Raw genomic sequence first — 18,483 nt, 5'->3', positions numbered from 1 at the left:
CACAGTGCTCGCAGCTCACTGGTGACGCTAGCCCGTCCTGGGCATGTTGCAGCCCCAGACACGAAGCGCAGACAGAATGGGTATCTGCTCCAGCAATGAGGTTGCCACACGTGCAGGTTCTAGTCGGTGGCTTGGTCCTGTCCATGGTGAGTACAGGTGCTCCGCGACTACGAACGCTTCGTTTAAAATTGAAGCGGGAGGGTGCAGCTAGTTTGGTGACCAGCCGCAGCTGCTGCTGTTTGGTGACAGACCAGCGGTAGAAAATAACAGCTCAGAACAGCTAAGCACAGCTATTGAGGAGCATCCGGCGACAGAGTTGTTAGCTCGCTCTGTGAACAGTTAAGCTAGCCCAATAGTTGCTGTACTTGCCGTCTGAGAGTCGCTTCTGGGAGCGAGAAGTGGTGTTAGACTGAAGATCACTTGCGTGACGTCAGGCATTTATGCTGGGAGGAAGCCCTCCTCCTGGAGCTGACGTCACTTCTGTCGGCCAGTCAGGACTGGCGTAATGTAATAGAGCTTCTGGGGGACAGGCGCAGGGGCGTGTCCCATAGTGAGATACCGAAACGAATGTTGAAAGAGAACTCACACATACATTTAACAGACACAAGCATTAAAAGGGTTGTTGGTGGAAGTTTAAAAAGAACAGCTAAAGGAGACAAATACAAAAACAAACTTGTTCGGCATGATCGCTGCAGGACAAGATAAATGAGTTTTTTTGTATATGGCGTATTTTGTACTAAACTTGTGCATGTTCTCCACATACTGCAGCACGCTGAGATGACTTTTGATTTAAATGTTCCTGTATAAATGAGAATAAAAGGCCTAGCACTTGTTGAGGAATGCAGCTTTGGAGCCACGTTTGCCAAACCTTGACAATAACGTTGAGTATGCAATACTGCGAGATGTCACGCTATATACAGCATATGCATCAAACTTTAGCTCAATATCTATACAATTTACTAAACTTTAGCCATTTGCTAATTTTCATTAGCTGTGGCGGCCATCTTGACTTAGACAGCCATCAAACGTTAATCAGTTGTACATGTACATCTAATGATTACCTTCTGAAAGTTTCATTCAGATTTGTCCCGTGGTTCATTAGATGTTTTGCTAACAGACAAACAAAACTGCGTCAGAAATGCCCCAGGTCAGAAGCAATCCTGCAACCTTCTTGCTGCAAGGCAACAGCTGCTGTGCCACCCCTGAGTCGAACGATTAATGCTAAAGTTTTAAGCACAGATTTTGCACAAAAAGTAGAACTTGTGTTGTGAACAACTCTCAGCTACCAACACACAAAAGTTTAGCACAGTATCTATAAAAGTGACTGAATCATAGCCGATTTTGTGTTTTCTGTGACAGCCATCATAAATTGGGTCAGCTTTAAGAGTTAGTAAGTTGTAGACGGACTTCCATTGATTTTTGGGGGAAAGTTTTCATTAAAGTCAGTCTAGTGGTTCATGAGATATTTTGTAACAGACAGATAAAGTTGACCCTAAATAGTTCATGACCAAATTTTGAACAAAGATCTGGCACAATCTGTACACGTTCAAAATATGCATTGGGAATGACTCTCAACTACTACCACACAATATTTTAGCACAAAACCTGTCAAACTGACAGAAGTATAACCATTATATTGCTGTTTAGGGTCACTAAAGAATCATTAAAGGTTCATCAGTTGTAGATCTTTCTGGTGGTATATGAAATGTTGTGCAGACAGACACACAAAAACATTACTGTGCACCTTCACCTGTAGGTGGTGGGCACTGATAATGCTAACATACTGTGGATGTCCCAGGCACATGACTCACTTCCAATGATGAGGTAACGGCAGAACAACCAGCTGGAAATCAGCGGCTCTTTGGGAGAGCGGGGAGGACGGGACATGATATCCAGGTCTGGGGGGTTGAAGCCCAGAGCAGTTGCTGGGAAACCATCAGTGACCAGGTTAACCCACAGCAGCTGAACTGGAATCAGTGCTTCAGGCATGCCCAGAGCTGCTGTTAGGAAAATACTGAGGAGGAAAATGAAATAAATGTCATCTAGGTCAGTTTTTGGTGGCAGTGTAAAGGTTTGTTCCACTCACCAGACCACTTCTCCGATGTTGGATGATATCAGATATCTAATGAACTGTTTCATGTTGGTGTAGATGGCTCGGCCCTCCTCTACAGCAGCCACAATGGTGGAGAAGTTATCGTCAGCCAGGATCATCTCAGAGGCTGACTTAGCCACAGCCGTGCCACTGCCCATCGCAATACCAATCTCTGCTTTCTTTAGGGCTGGAGCATCATTCACCCCGTCGCCAGTCTGACCAGGAAAACACGTCTGTCATTTAGAAGCGCTGGGATTTCTAAATCTCAACTAAGACAAGCATATTTTGTCAAGTCTAGTCAAATTTATTTAGATAACAGCAACAATAATAATAATAATAGTACTGCTGGTAAAAACCACAGTAGTAGTAAAGCCCAGTGCTTTAAGATAATGTCCAGTATAAATGTGAATGAAGAATGAAGACATGACCCCAAAGTGCATCTACACAATGACATCGTTTACACATCATGAACACATTGGGAAGTACTGTGAATGCAGTGTGAACACAAAAAAGAAAAGGCATGGTAAAACCCCCAGGGTTCCATCCATCAGCTCCTATTCGACCAACATAAAGTAGGTGTGATTTTGTTTTGTTTCTGGTTCAGTTTGCTTTTCAATGATAGGTGAATAAACACATGAAACCATAGTGATGTGCTGCAGTTTCAGCTTTGAACAAAGACTACATTGTAAATTACTGATTGTGAATAGGGCTCCTCTAGGCTGGCCTTGACCAGCTATCTTCAATTTCTCCCTGGATTTTATGTAAACAAGATGCTCTGCCCCCTCTCCTGTCTAAGGACATCTGGGGATCTGCTCTGGGCTGGTTGATAAACATTCCATCACATTATCAAAGACAATGGCCTCTGTGACGTGACTCATGGACTTCTCTGCAAACACACACACACACACACACACACACACACACACACACACACATACGACACGCACCACACTGCCTCCCACCGCCTCTAACAAACACACACACACACACACACACACACACAGGTTCCGCTGCTTCTGAGTCATCTTTCTCACTCCAACCCACTCACTTATTTAGATTATCCTATATTTAATTTAGATTATACATGACTGATGTGTTTTTCTTTTTTGTCTTTCATTATGTACCTGCTGTATTTGATTCTGTTGTTGTTTCTGTTGTAAAGCACATTGGATGGCCTTCTTGCAGAAAAGTGCTATATAAATAAATCTCACTTCACTTCACTTAAACACACTGTGCACACTTTGCAAACACACTATGACCCCATTTTTTACACATCATGAACATATTGTGAACACTAACGATGGTGAGCCAGCGCCTCTGGATGGGTTCTTCTTTGTTGAAACGTTTTGTATTTTATCCAAAAACTTCTTCAGTCTGAGGTGCTGCAAGCAAACTCTGACCAAGCGGTGTAGGCGATTATACTTGATTATACATTGGTGCAGTATTCTCTGAAAAGACAGTTGGCAGTACACTACAAAACCAGTGGAAATGCAGTTAAAAAAAAAAGAGGACAAATGGTTCACATCACACCAAAAATGTCTGCGTGCAGTACCTCAAATATTCAGGAGGAAGAGCTGTTGTGTTTCTGGCTGTGATACAGAGAGGATGGTTAAACTTAAAGCATTCAGTCTGACTTTCATTGATTTATTTGCTTTGAATGAAATGTTAAGTACATAAATGACATTATAAGGATAGTTAGCTGTACTATTGTATTCTTACCACAATAGAAAATAATGTCCCATGTATGGCAATAAAATTATAAACTGAGGGCTACAGTGGATCACTTTATTGGGTGTGATTGGCCCATCATAGTACCAATATTTCTTCCCTCTGTGGTCTATAAACCCTCCTTTTTACTGATTGTAGCAGTAATCTCCTTCTGTGAGTTTAGAGCCGTTTGATTATCTCTGTGATCTCTCACAGAGGGATCATAGAAATGCTGATAGAGGTGAACCAGCTCCGCTAGAGCACCAAAATTGTCCATTTTGAATGGAGCACGGTGCGCACAGTGCCAAGTTAGAGAAAGGAGGAAGGTGCACAAGCATGCACTGCGACATTGCGTTGGGCCTTTGTGCAGAGGCAGGGATGGCATGATTGGGTCACCGATGGTGCATGCACCCTCACGCAATGTTCAACGCCTCAAGTATAAACCCAGCTCAAGCAGCACCTTTCCATAGTGAATCAACCCCAAAACTAGTTGTTCACATGCAAAAGGAGGGGCATCAATCTAACAACCGATCTCTGTACCACAAAGTGGACAGCCTCCACACAAACTCAAAATGTGGATATCCTAACTGGGCTTTCCTGATAGCAGATACGGAACCCAAACAGGACTCCAGCTAGCCACCAGGTGAAAAGGAGGGCCCCAAACCCAGGCCTAGACCCAGACCAGTGGTCATTTCGTATGTTGCGGGAGTTTCAGACAAACTGAGATGTTTATGTTCTAAACATGACATCCCAGTGGCTTTCAAACCCCAAAATACATTACAGTAGACTGGTTTGACCCAAAAGTCCCCTGGCAGGGGAGACTGACACAAACAGAGTAACATTGTGTATGCTGTTAAGTGCCAAGAGGACTGTGATCAGTTATACATCTGGGAAACAAAAGGATTATCATTATCAGGCCAGGAGTCTGCGATTTACTCTCATCTGCAGGCCAGCGGTCACTCTTTCAGAGATGAAGATGTGGACATCCTTCATAGAGAGGAACGTTGGATCAAGAGAGGAATAAAGGAAGCCATCTTTGTTATTAAATTGTGGCTGAGGCTATTATTGCGAGTATGACTCAGACCTCTGTGTATAGAAGCATCCACCCTAACAATCGGTCGTTAGGCCGATGGCTCTCCTTTTACATGTGAACAACTAGCTTTGCATGACACTATGTGAAGGTACTGCTTAGAAGACTGAGTTTGCTTTCAGCTCCTTAGACTGAAGGTCTTTGGATAAAAGATTAAACGTTTCTACAAAGAAGAACCCGTTCAGAGGACTTGACTCAACCTTGTTAGATATATCTACCTAGATTACTGAGCTTTTAAACACTCTATGAACAGACTGTGAACATATTGTGAACACAATAAACACATCATGAACACATTGTGAACACAATATGACTGAATTATGAACACATTGACTGTACACACATTGTGAGCACAAAGTGAACACTGCAACACGACAATTACAAAAAGTCATTCAGTATACTGGTGAAAACATGGTAACCAATGCAGGGTCCCATCTATCAGCTCCTATTTAACCAACAAAAGTAAGGTGTGTAACAGATTTTATATTGTTTCTGATTAAGTTTGCTTTTCAGTGAATGAAACATATTGTCCTATAAACACATTGTGAACACACTACAAATACTTTATGAATATTCTATGAACAAGCTATGCACACACTGAAAACACATTATGAACATTTTTTGAACACTGAACACACAGAACACAGCAAACACACTTTAAACACACTGTTAACACACTGTGAACACACTGTGTTTGCAGTGTGTACATAGCTTGTTTATAGTGTATTCACAAAGTATTTGTGGTGTGTTCACAGTGTGATGACAGTGTATTACATGTCACAGTAAACCCCAGCTCTAGTGTGGGTTCACGCTGCCCACCGCTGCACCTCCACATCTTTAGTCGGTCAGTTTCAATCATCCGGATACAATGAGTTCAGTGAAGATTGCTACATTCATTCTTGTGTCAAAAGTCCCAGAAGGAAACATCTGGAGGTTATATATGAGCTAATAAATCAATTCCAAAGTAATCAGCAGTAAATAATAGTCAGTGTGAATGTTTTGTGTGTCCTATAAACTTGAATAATTTTAAAGATCAGGTCCTGCTGAATCTGATCAGATAAAGTGAAAGAATTGCTGTGTTAGTCAATATGTTTAACAGCACACTCTCACCATGGCAGTGATGTCACTCAGGCTCTGTAAATACTCCACTATGCGACTCTTGTGGGCTGGCTCCACTCGAGCGAAGCACCGGGCCGTCTGGCAGGCCTGACGCTGAAGGTGAGGTGGCAACTCATCAAACTCTCTGCCTGTCAGGCCCCCTATCGCTCCTGCACCGTCTTGCTCCTCCTCCTGCTCTGTGATGATGCCAACCCTCCTGCAGATGGACAGGGCTGTCCCTTTGTTGTCCCCTGGGACAAAGGGACAAATTTACTAATGTCTTCAACAAATCATGTCATTTACTGACCATCGTGAAGTGAGATATTAGTACCAGAAAGACAGCTACCCTTGAGCAATGTGTAATTATGAAAATATCACTTAATTTCATTAGATGAAGAACTGAAATCTTGTCCTCCCTAAGCTGAAGAAGAAAGCAGCAAACTGACATATGCAGTGCAGTATTTACATTTTGCTTTGTGCCAGTCCTTTAATATCAACTGCAACTGTTCGTCTCCTTACAAATGCTAAATGGACTGGACTTAAATAGTGCCTTTCTAGACAACCAAGCTACTCGAAGCGCTTTACAACACAATCTGCCCTCATTTACCCAGCCACACACATTCATACAGCACTCCACTACATCTGTACAAAGCTACTCTGAATGAATCCTTCTGTAGAGTCGAATCAGTTCTTTAAACTCCATCCATGCACAGATGGGGCACACATAGGAGGCAGTAAGAGGTTCAGTGTCTTCCTGAAGGACACTTTGACATGTGACTGCTGCCAGGAATTGAACTTTTAAACTCCAGGGGCAGCAGTGGCTCAGGAGGTAGAGGGGTTTGTCAGTTCAAACCCCCCCTCAGATATCTCAGCTGTTGTGTCCTTGGGTAAGACACTTCACCCGCCCTGCCTACTGGTGGTGGTCAGAGGGCTTGGTGGTGCCGGTGTGATGGCAGCCTCACTTCTGTCAGCCCGCCCCAGGGCAGCTGTGGCTACAGTGTAGCTTACTGCCATCAGTGTGTGAATGAATGAGTGAATTACTGAAATTTAAATTCTGACTGAAAAGTGGTCCAATTTGAATAACCCACATGCTGCTGCATAGTCTCAGTCATCCAGAACTTGGCAAATCCAAATAAAATTTAAAAAACAAAGCAACTTCTTCTGACTTCTGTTCTGTAGCTGAAGATGTTTTGCTTCCCATCTGGGGAACTTTCTCAATTCAAAACCAATCTAACACTCAAAAGAAAATGAGTCTCATAACACATTGCTAAGTTTGCTTTCTAAGACTGCTTTTTGTTGAATTTATCATAAATTGTGTTCTTATATTATTTTCCAGTCTTAGTTTTCTTTTGCTTCCTGTGATCTGCACCTGTCTTTCAACAAAAACCCCTTCAAACTTTAACACATAGTTATTTAATGAATTTAGTGGTACAATCCTACCTGTGATCATGATGACTCGTATGCCAGCCTGTCGACACATTTGAACAGCACCAAGCACTTCTTTCCTTGGGGGGTCCAACATACCCACACACCCCACAAAGGTCAGGTTTGACTAAAAAAAAAGGACAGATATCAAGGCAAAGCATAGAAACAAGTTTAATTTCTTAAGGTACTATCTCACAGGGCTATGACTTTTGGAGAAGTGTTGGACACACAAAATTTAAATAAATAAATAGTGCAAAATTTTATTTGGAATCATCTTGAATTAGTACAGCATGTTTGCATGAACTCCTGGCAAGATTTGTCCCAAAATTGACCATGGGTTTGCCTACTATTTGAGCAAATAATGCATGCTCTAGAATTACAGAAACTACAATGAGCGTTTTCAGATGCACCCCAGAAAATATATATCCCAAAATTTGAGAACACGTTCAAAATTCTGTCACCACAAGAATAAGGCCCTGCTCAAGCACAGGCATCAGGAGTCCTCAGAAATGGTGTGAGACATTTTGGAAATGGTCTTGTGAATGGCAGCCCAGTGAGATAATACCTTTGCTACAATATAAAAAAAATGAACAGACAATTTGTTTCTACATTTAGAGGTGCTGACTGATGCAAGGAGACAGCCCAACTTCCTTTCAAAAGACAGCAAGAGTTTACTACATAAAATAACACAAATCATCACATCTAATCACTTTTCAACAAGGTGTGGATATTGTGTTGTGTCAGAACTATTATCACCACCTCATAGTCAGCAAAGGTCTCTGGGTTCTCCAGATTCAGGGAGTGTAGGTCAGGAGGCATGTCCCTGGTTGCCATGGCAAGACAACGCAGCGTATCCCGCCCCGAACCCCACTCCCGTACAGTGGACAGGATCTGTTCTCGACCAGCCGGGCTCAAAGGCACACGAGCAGAGCCACTGACACGGATGTAATTACAGCGCTCTAATAGGCTCTCTGGAGCTCCCTGAGGTGACAACATACAGGAAGACAGATGAGGACATGTCTCTTTAAAACTACTGGACAAATGATTGTGTCATAACACGGGGTTTTTGACTGACCTTTACAAACATCTTGGCGTCAGAAGAGGACCGGGTGAGTTTATTGGATGAGCAGAAGACAGACATAGACTTTCTGTCTCTAGAAAACTCCAGAGTCAGCTCCTTCTTCATCAACTGCTTGATCACCTGACAGAAACAACAGAAAGACCCAGAGGGTTAATAGAAGAGAAGGATGATGACCAAAATTCACTTCCTAATCTTTCTGACTAAATATTGACACACAACATAATAATAAATAGTATTTTTTATATAAAATATGTATTTAATACAATACTAATTGGTCCAACAGTAATAAAGACAATTTTTGAAAAACAAAAGGATTGCTATCTGAAAAAAGAGCAGTGGCTCTACTCAGAGTTTTTCTGGGATAATGGAACAGCTCACCTTATCTTTTAGGCTAAGTCTAGCCGCCCTACAGAGGAAGCTCATTTCAAACACTTGGATTCAAGAGCTTGTTCTTCTAGTCATGAGCCACATCTCATAACTATAGATGGGGATTGGAATATAGACAGACCAGTAAGTTGAGAACATGCCTTTCAGCTCAGCTCCACACAACACAGACCAGAGCAATTCTCTCCTTACTGTGGACACTTTGATCCATGAATCCATGTCCCGCTCCATCCAACCATCACTCGGAAAAGACCCAACTTTTTAAACTCCTTGGTTTAAGGGCAAAAACTCACCCTGGACCCTTTTCTAGTTCAAAACCGTGATATGAGACTTAGAGAAGCTGACTCTTATCCCAGTTGCTTCACACTTAGAACCGCTGCAGTGAACACTGAAGGTAATGGCCTGAAAACAACAACAGAATCTCATCATCTTTAAAAGCAGAGACAAGACCCTGGCACATTCCTCCCCCGACTGCACCTTGACATCCTGCCAATGAACACCACAACCAGAATCAGAGAAAAAAGACAGCCCTGCCAGAGTCCAACCCAGAGAAGGAACTGGATTTTGTGCCAAGAATGTGGACACAACTCTTGCTTTGGTCCACAGGGACCAGATAGCCTTTAAGAGTGATCCACTCCCCACAGATTGCCTCGAGTAACAATGTTGTAAACCTTCTCCAGATCCATAAAAACAATGCTGATAGAGACAGACCCTAACAAACATGCAGCAAAAGGTGGTTCTAAAAAAGAATTGATTAAGGCTGGCTGAATACAAACGTATGCCACACTTTCCAGATTTGTATTTGTAAAAAAATTTAAAACCATGTATCATTGTCTTTCCGCTTCCTTTTGTGTTGGTCTAATACATAAAATCAGTGTTCATACACTTACAGAACAACACGCAGTGGCTCTCTCAGCAGGACTCAGCCCTCTTATGTCCGTATCAAATACATTCATTTTCTCCACCAGACAGCAAAGGGCGGTCTCCGTTGCCTCCCCAACCTTCTCATACACACCCTTTGACTGGATTACAAAACACAGAAAGTTAGTAAAGGTTGCTGGCTTTACTTAGCAGTTTAGAACTAAATTTATGCTAAAACTTCAGTTTTCAAATTCTAGAACCAATCTGTTAGATACTAATATGCTGGGGCCAACATTTCTTACCTCACTGTAGTCCAGAGATGAGTCATTGCATAATGCACAGATAGTAGCCATCTCCACTAGGCCTTCATACTGACTGCACTTAACTATTGAGCCATCCTTGTACCTTGAAAGATGAGGACAGAGAAAAATAGAATAATGCCAACACATGCATAGAAAGTATATGAAAATAAAGTGATTAGTTTTAGGTCAAGTGTTAAAGGTTAAAGGTTAGAGACACTCACACTTCTCCTTCAGGGGCATAAGTAGATCCAGTCACAGTGAACTCATTTAGGTGGTAGTGCTCTCCTGACACACTGTTGGCTATAAACATCTAAACACACACACACACACACACACACACACAAACACTGAAGGAGTTGATCAGTTCAGTCATGTTAGAAGAATAAATTTGAAGCCAATCTACCACCTGAGCATCTCACATTTAAAAAAAAATATTTTTTAAATTCCCCAAATTTTTACTTTTGTATTATTTTGGAGTCAGTTTTTATTACATTAAAGCATCTATAAATTTTGTACATTGGTGCAGATTTTATTATCTGTTTGCCTATGTCAAACTTTCCGACACGAGAATTGTTTTTTTCTTTAATATTTTGTTGTTTGGTTGTTTTTTGGGGATTAACAATGCATCCTGGGCATAATTTCTAAATATTTTTCCCCAAACACTGCTGTTTTAATAGTTTTTTTTAAAACAAGAAAATGCAAGTGCCTAAACTTGAAAAGGCTTGCTTCATTCAAAGAGACGCAGGAACAACTCTTTTCTCTTTGAGATGAATCTCATCAGAAGCAGCATACATTGCCCATATGAGCAGTCAACATGAGTAGGTTGAAAACCTTCAAACAAATAAGAGAAATATTAATTACAAATAACAATGAGTTTATTTTGACTTTAACTATTTAACTCAGGGTTTCCTGCAGCGTTATAAGCCTGGGGACCGCCAGGCTAAGCTCCGCTTGTTTATTATAAATACGTCATTTTTTATACACGGTTTTTTCCACCAGCACCCCAAAACCGTCACCTTTATCTACCTCACCGCACAAGGGTGTGTGCACCAACAGTGACGCAATCGTGTTGTCCCCGCCCCCGCGTGAAGGCCCCACGCGGTGTCGCGTCGTGCACCTTCTATAACTTACGTAGCGTACTGCCCCCTCTCTTTTTGGAGAATACTGCTCTGACGTAAGCACCAAGTATAAACGCCTCCATCGCGCTCAGGTCCGGATGCTGTTCGCGGAGCCCTGCGGGACTCTAATGAACCCTGAGGCCGAGCCTCCTTCAGCTACCTGGAGTTAGCATGTTGTCAGAGCCACAGGAATAAACATGGAACGAGCGGGTTTAACCAAAACTGGTTAGTTGAGCTAAAGTTCAGCAGGTGGCTTTACAAGACTGAATATGGTAAGCATGTTTTGTGCTTAGTGAAAATATTATCCTTGTTTACCAGTAAAATGATACTAATAAATTCAGTATTTGCCATGAATGTTGGTGTTGTTGGGGTTTTGTTCTTTGTTTGGGGTTTCTTGTTGGTCTTCTTTGGTTTGGTTGTCTTTTGGGTCTCTGTGTTTATGTCTTGTCATCTTCGGGGAAGATGTCCTGCCCAAAGTGGAGGAGTTTAAGTATCTCGGGGTCTTGTTCACGAATGAGGGNTGAGGGAGAAATGGAGCGGGAGATCGACAGGCGGATTGGTGCAGCGTCTGCAGTGAAGCGGGCGCTGTACCGATCTGTCGTGGTGAAGAGAGAGCTGAGTCAAAAGGCGAAGCTCTCGATTTACCGGTCGATCTACGAAAAAGAATTGATAGATGAACTTATGTTTCCTGACCATCACATTCTGTGCTGAATGTTGTTCTTTGTATTCCTTCAGTTAGACTGAATAATTGTCTCCATTCATGATGTCACTTGTGAGAAATATGAGCCTAACTCTGTGTCAGTGTAATGCTCTGCGCTGTGCAGCAAACTTCGATAAACTAACACTACTAATAGATGATGACAGCTTGTTAACCATTTTTCGAAAATTTTTCAGACAAAGAAAGAGCTCTTTTATAATAAAAAATAAAGTCACATTGTCCCTGTCACCACAGTTATTTTCTACACAGGCTTTAATTTTTCTGTGATAATTGGCTTTTCAGCTCAACTTGTGCTTAGCCCTGAGCCTCAGTGTTTACAATAACATTAGTGCCGTGTCACATGACAAACAGTGCAACAGTGAAAGGTAGGCAAGTAAGAGCAGTGGAAAAGAGAGAGCTGATTGAGTTGTATGACTGAATTATTTACCAATATCTGGCCTGATTATTTATCAGTTCTGTTTAATTTAACTCTATACTATGTAGAATGTTAGGTGCCAGTCAGTTAGTGAATCCTTTAATGCCCAACACCAAAGAAAATTGCAATTAGTGCTCAAGCGCCTTTTTTTGAAGGCCTGCAAATCATATCATGGCGGTTCATTGAACAGAATCTCGGTCATCGAAACTTTTTGTTAAACAAATGTTAGTTTGACAAATCAACTAATTTGGGAGCAAAGTTTGTTATATTGATAACATCAGGGAGGCAAATAGATCAGATAAAACATTATGCAGATGACATTTTGTTCTTCATCTTACCCTGCAGACTGACATCTGGTTTGTAGTTAGTGTGCCTGTTTTGTCTGAACATATAACAGAGGTGCACCCCAGTGTTTCCACTGAGGGCAGACTGCGGACAATAGCATTCTTCCTCGCCATTCTTCTTGTGCCTAGTGCTAGACATGTAGTGATGACAGCTGGAAGGCCTGAAAAAGAAAACAGCCACAAGATAGAAACATATCATTTTTAGTTAAATAAATCTTTATAGTGCTATTTTCTGATCTAACTAGAGCAATTAGTTTTATGAGCCATACTAGGGTTCCAGTGTAACTTGCCCATTGTCATTATGTTCTTGTATTGTTCAAAGATAACTCCAGTTATACAAACAAATTAATCAAGTGTGAAAAAGCTGTTATTTAATTTTAATTTGATTCATTTTATACACAGATTACTAAGAAGCTTTACCCTCTGGTATAGCAGCTACAGCCAGTGCAACAGCAATCTTGAAATAGTAAATGGCTCCTCTCAGCCAGCTGCCTCCATGGACCGGGTCATTAAAATGTCCAACATTGATGGCCCAAACAGCCACACAAATGACACTGATGACCTGCATATCACATAAACACAACATGCAGGTAGTAAGAAACACAGACTATGCTCATGATTATTTTGATTTAGAAAGAAATTAAAGTTCAAAACCACATTGAAGATTAAAATACACAAAAAGACTTCTCTTGCCTTAGACAGCTGCTCTCCAAACTGGTCTAGCTTTTGTTGCAGTGGGGTTCGTTCAGGATCAGTGGAGGCCATCTCATCCCGAATTTTTCCAATCTCTGTCTGCACCCCTGTTGCTACAACAACACCGATGGCTCGACCTGCTGCAATATTGGTACCCTGGAAGGGGAAATTTGAATAATACAGCTGATTTTTGCCAGGTCAAGTGAGCAATGATGCTTATGTTGTTGGAACCCAATGTTCTCTTGGAAAAACCTTTATTGCAGTTTCCGTGGGAGCTGTGAATTACTGGACAGTATAAGCACAAACTTAGGCCTCACACCAATAGGTGTGGTGGTGTTGAGAGTTTTAAAAAAACAACAGATAAGTAAAAGCAACAAGAAAAAAAAGCTGTTAGAACAGTCAACATTCTCACAGCACCATGTTTCATTGTGCAGATTTTGTTTTTTTTACTTAAAATGCATTTCCTTTTACATTACTGTGTGAGGCTACACTGAGCAAGACATCATGACTGCATGAAGCTCTCCAACTTGCCAGAGTAATAATACTAAATACAACATAAGTAGCTTATCATTCTGTGACCACAGAGAACAAAGCAAACGCCTACAGTGCCTTGATAAAGTATTCATACCCAATGAACTTTTCAACATTCTGTCATATAACAACCACAAATGTCAAAGTGTTTTACTGGGATTTTATTTGATCAACCAACAAAAGGTAAAAAGACTGGACTTATATAGTGCCTTTCTAGCCAACCAGGCCAATCAAAGCACTTTACAACACAGTCTGTGCCCTCATTTACCCATCCACACACATTCATTTAGCAGTCTACTACATCTCTACAAAGCTAATCTGAATGAATCCTTCTGTGGAGACTAATCAGTGCTTTAAACTCCATTCATACACATCATACACAAAGAAGTGCATAATTGTGAAGTGGAAGGAAAATGAAACATGGTTTTCAAAATGCTTTCAAAAAAAAATCTGAAAAGTGTGATGCGCATTTGTACCCCCCCCCCCCGAGTGAATACTTTGTAGAACCAGCTTCAGTTGCAATTCCAACTGCAGGTCTTTTGGTTTTTGTCTTGTGAATGAATTATTTAATGAGGTACTTGATTGTCTGGATTGTTGGATTACTTTGCTAAAGGTCGTCTTCTTTGTAACTGTGCCCCGAACATTAGATAATAGGTTTTGACTGTAATGTTATATTATCGCTGTCAAAGGACATTTGTACACCTTGATTTGAATGTGTCATTGCTAGAATGATAGTATGTTCCATTTAGATTTAGTTATGTAACTATTCAGGACAGTGAGGGTGAGGCTGATTGGATTATTGCTCTCCTTGCTCAGCCTGGCAGTTCTGGTAAATGGCCATGTCTTGGTAGGTTTGAAGTCGTGTCGTACTCTTTCCATTTTTAGATGATGAACTTAACAGAACACCATAAGATGTTCAAAGCTTGGTATGTTGTTTTATAGCCTAGCCCTGCTTTACGTTTTGCAACAACTTTATTTGTCTTGTGTGTTCCTTGGTCTTCATGATGCTGTCTGAACACTAATCTTCTTTAACAAACCTCTGAGGCCTTCACAGAACAGCTGGATTTATACTGAAAATATTAAATTCCACAAATCATGATCTGTAAACACAGCTTATTGTGCCATCCACAAATGATGGTTAATGCAAAGAAAAAGGCATATGTGAACATCATCCAGAAATGCTGTTGTCTTCTCTGGGCCAAAGCTCATTTAAAATTGACTGAGAAAAAGTGGGAAACTGTTCTGTGGTTGGACAAATCCAAATTTGAAACTCTTCTTGGAAACTACGGAGACTTCTGTACTAAAAAGGAGAGGAACCAGCTATTATCAGACCACAATTCAAAAACCTGCCTCTCTGATGGTATGGGGGTGCATTAGTGCCTATAGCTTGGGCATCTTACACATCTAGAAAGGCACCCTCAACGCATAAAAGTACAGTACACTCACCGGCCACTTTATTAGATACATCTGTCCAACTGCTCATTAACGTAAATATCGAATCAGCCAATCACATGGCAGCAACTCAATGCATTTAGGCATGTAGACATGGCCAAGAAGATCTGCTACAGTTCAAACTGAGCATCAGAATGGGGAAGAAAAGGCAATTTAAGTGACTTTGAACGTGGCATGGTTGTTGGTGCCAGACAGGCTGGTCTGAGTATTTCAGAAACTGCTGATCTGCTGGGATTTTCACGCACAACCATCTCCAGGGCTTTAAGAGAATGGTCCGAAACAGAAAATATCCAGTGAGCAGCAGTTCTGTTGGCGCAAATGCCTTGTTGATGCCAGAGGTCAGAGGAGAATGGCCAGACTTGTTCGAGCTGATAGAACAGCAACAGTAACTCAAATAACCACTTGTTACAACCGAGGTATGCAGAACAGCATCTCTGACTACACAACACATCGAACCTTGAGGTGGATGGGCTACAGCAGCAGAAGACCACACCGGGTACCACTCCTGTCAGCTAAGAACAGGAAACTGAGGCCACAATTTGCACAGGCTCTCCAAAATGGGACAATAGAAGATTGGAAAAACGTTGCCTGGTCTGATGAGTCTCGATTTCTGCTGCAACATTCAGATGGTAGGGTCAGAATCATGAAAGCATGGATCCATCCTGCCTTGTATCAACGGTTCAGGCTGCTGGTGGTGGTGCAGTGGTGTGGGGGATATTTTCCTGGCACACTTTGGGCCCATTAGTACCAACTGGGCATCGTGTCAACACCACAGCCTACCTGAGTATTGTTGCTGACCATGTCCATCCCTTCATGACCACAGTGTACCCATCTTCTGATGTCTACTTCCAGAAGGATAACGCGCCATGTCATAAAGTGTGAACCATCTCAGACTGGTTTCTTGAACACAACATTGAGTTCACTGTACTCAAATGGCCTCCACAGTCACCAGATCTCAATCCAGTAGAGCACCTTTGGGATGTGGTGGAATGGGAGATTTGCAACATGGATGTGCAGACGACAAATCTGCAGCAACTGTGTGATGCTATCATGTCAATATGGACCAGACTCTCTGAGAAATGTTTCCAGTACCTTCTTGAATCTATGCCACGAAGGATTAAGGCAGTTCTGAAGGCAAAAGGGGGTCCAACTCTGTACTAGCAAGGTGTACCTAATAAAGTGGCCGGTGAGTATATATACAGGTTTTAGAACAAAATATGCCCCCTCAAGACAAAGCCTTTTTCTGGGAAACCCTTGCATATTTCAACAAGATGATGCTAAACCACATACTGCTTCCATTAGAACAGCGTGACTTCATGTAGAAGAGTCCAGACGCTGAACTGGTCTGTCTGTAGTCCAGATCTCTCACCAACAGAAAACATTTGGACCATCACAAAATAAAAAATCCAGCAAAGACCCGGGACTGTTGAACAGCTAGAATACTAAATCTGACAAGAATATTCCCCTCCAAAGCAACTGGTCCCCTTAGTTCTTAGATAATACCAGACTGTTGTGAAAAGAAGAGGAATGTTTCACAGCAGTAAACATGGCTCTGTCCCAACGTTTTTTGAGATGTGTTGCTGCCATGAAATTCAAAATTACTTCTATTTTTTCCCTAACAATGTTATAATTTCTAAGTTTTAACATTTGATATCTTCACTATGGTCCATTGTGACCATGGGTTTATGAAATTTGAAAATCTTAGCATTTTGTTTTTATCCACATTTTACACAACATCCCAACTTTTTCAGTATTGGTGTTTTAAGTTCTACGGTTTTTCTGACAAGACAGAGGGAAATTTTAAAACCAAAAGACATATGGTTGAAACTCACGGAGAACAGCATGTTCTTCTTGTCCTGATTAACAGCTCTGGGATCTGGTACCGGATCTGTGTGTTTGAGGACTGACACAGACTCCCCTGTCAGAATGGACTGATCCACTCTGAGTGTGGTGGAACGGATGGATGTTAACCTGATGTCAGCTGGGACTTTATCACCAACTTGGGGTTTGGGGTAATGGGACAGAAAAAGAAAAGAACATCATGTAATCCTTATCGCTGAAGTTAAATCAGGACAATTATGGTTATATTCAAGTCTGTGAATCTAATCCCATTCACCACTTTAGAAAAATAAACACATTTTAAAAACAATGCAGTGTTTCTACAGAGTAAACAGTTATTTGTTACAATACACTTTTCTGCTTATTCAACCTGAAGAATATTGAGCTAAATGTTATATCATCAGAACATTAAAAATAAACTGCCCGGGTTTATTTCGTTGCTATAGTAAGTTTGTTTTTTACAGTCACTGCAGGAGTTTAAAAATACATAGATGTGTAATTTATTTATGTTTAATAATTTTGTTTGTTGACAGGTTGTATTGATTGTAGAAAACATTGTTGCAGAGAATTAGATCAACATTTGTGTGAATTTATAGATAAAAGTGCAATCCTGGTAAGTAAACTCTTTTTCAAATAAAACTTGTTTTTTATACTCTTTATTTTGACTTTTTTTCAACAAGGGAATGGGGATAACCAAGAATAAAACAAATCCCAGAACATACACTTTGGAGTGACAGTTCTCATACATTTAAGTCCATCTCATTGGGGTTTTTATACAGAGTCCATTTCCACCATTTCTGTTCGAAGACATTCATTTTGACCCGCAGTAAGAAAGTCAGTTTCTCCATTTTTATAAATCGCTTCCATTATTTCCATCCATTGTTTTACTTTTAGTGACTCTCTTTTCAGCCATTTTTTTTGTAATAGCTTTCTTCACAGCCATCATTATTATTTTAAATATATAAATGTCTGCTTTTTTAATCAGACCTTCTGGAGTTAGACCAAGATATAAAACCTGTGGATCCCTTGGAACTTTACACTAAAGAACTTCATCTATTAGCCCAATAACCTCTGACCAGAATGGTTGTAATTTATCACATGACCAAAAACATGTAAGTGATCAGGATTTATGTGACCACATTCTCTCCAGCATTGTTGATTTGTTTGCTTTTAATATGAGGTGTAATAAAATATCATGTTAAGTTCTTCCATCCAAATTCTCTCCAACCTCTAGAGCTGGTGGAGCTGAGTTGTGTTTTGCATGTCAAATGCCAATCACTCTCTAAGATTTCCATTTGAATTTCTTTTTCTCATTTGATTTTTGCATAGTATG

The 18,483-nt window shown here is 41.0% G+C and overlaps 1 protein-coding gene across 2 annotated transcripts in view; it reads right to left on the bottom strand.

Moving 5' to 3' along the window:
- The window catches only part of LOC108246921 (sarcoplasmic/endoplasmic reticulum calcium ATPase 2), a 59,341-nt gene that overhangs the window by 25,303 nt on the left and 15,555 nt on the right, over positions 1 to 18,483 (bottom strand). Inside the window, exons 4-16 of one of the 2 annotated variants that reach the window (XM_017434693.3) lie at positions 17,144 to 17,310; positions 13,329 to 13,484; positions 13,056 to 13,197; positions 12,630 to 12,796; positions 10,262 to 10,350; positions 10,041 to 10,143; positions 9,768 to 9,899; positions 8,488 to 8,613; positions 8,172 to 8,393; positions 7,428 to 7,539; positions 6,000 to 6,238; positions 2,087 to 2,307; positions 1,812 to 2,014 (exon numbers count right to left, since the gene is read on the bottom strand). In XM_017434693.3, the coding sequence (XP_017290182.2) occupies positions 1,812 to 2,014; positions 2,087 to 2,307; positions 6,000 to 6,238; positions 7,428 to 7,539; positions 8,172 to 8,393; positions 8,488 to 8,613; positions 9,768 to 9,899; positions 10,041 to 10,143; positions 10,262 to 10,350; positions 12,630 to 12,796; positions 13,056 to 13,197; positions 13,329 to 13,484; positions 17,144 to 17,310 (2,079 nt within the window). The remainder of the gene's footprint in view (positions 1 to 1,811; positions 2,015 to 2,086; positions 2,308 to 5,999; positions 6,239 to 7,427; positions 7,540 to 8,171; positions 8,394 to 8,487; positions 8,614 to 9,767; positions 9,900 to 10,040; positions 10,144 to 10,261; positions 10,351 to 12,629; positions 12,797 to 13,055; positions 13,198 to 13,328; positions 13,485 to 17,143; positions 17,311 to 18,483) is intronic. The other variant, XM_037976112.1, reaches the window with a different exon arrangement.

Source organism: Kryptolebias marmoratus, linkage group LG6 (genome assembly GCF_001649575.2).
Source record: "Kryptolebias marmoratus isolate JLee-2015 linkage group LG6, ASM164957v2, whole genome shotgun sequence".
Classification (NCBI taxonomy): domain Eukaryota; kingdom Metazoa; phylum Chordata; class Actinopteri; order Cyprinodontiformes; family Rivulidae; genus Kryptolebias; species Kryptolebias marmoratus.
Note: the sequence above shows the minus strand (reverse complement) of the source record. Positions and strands in the feature narration are given on the sequence as shown.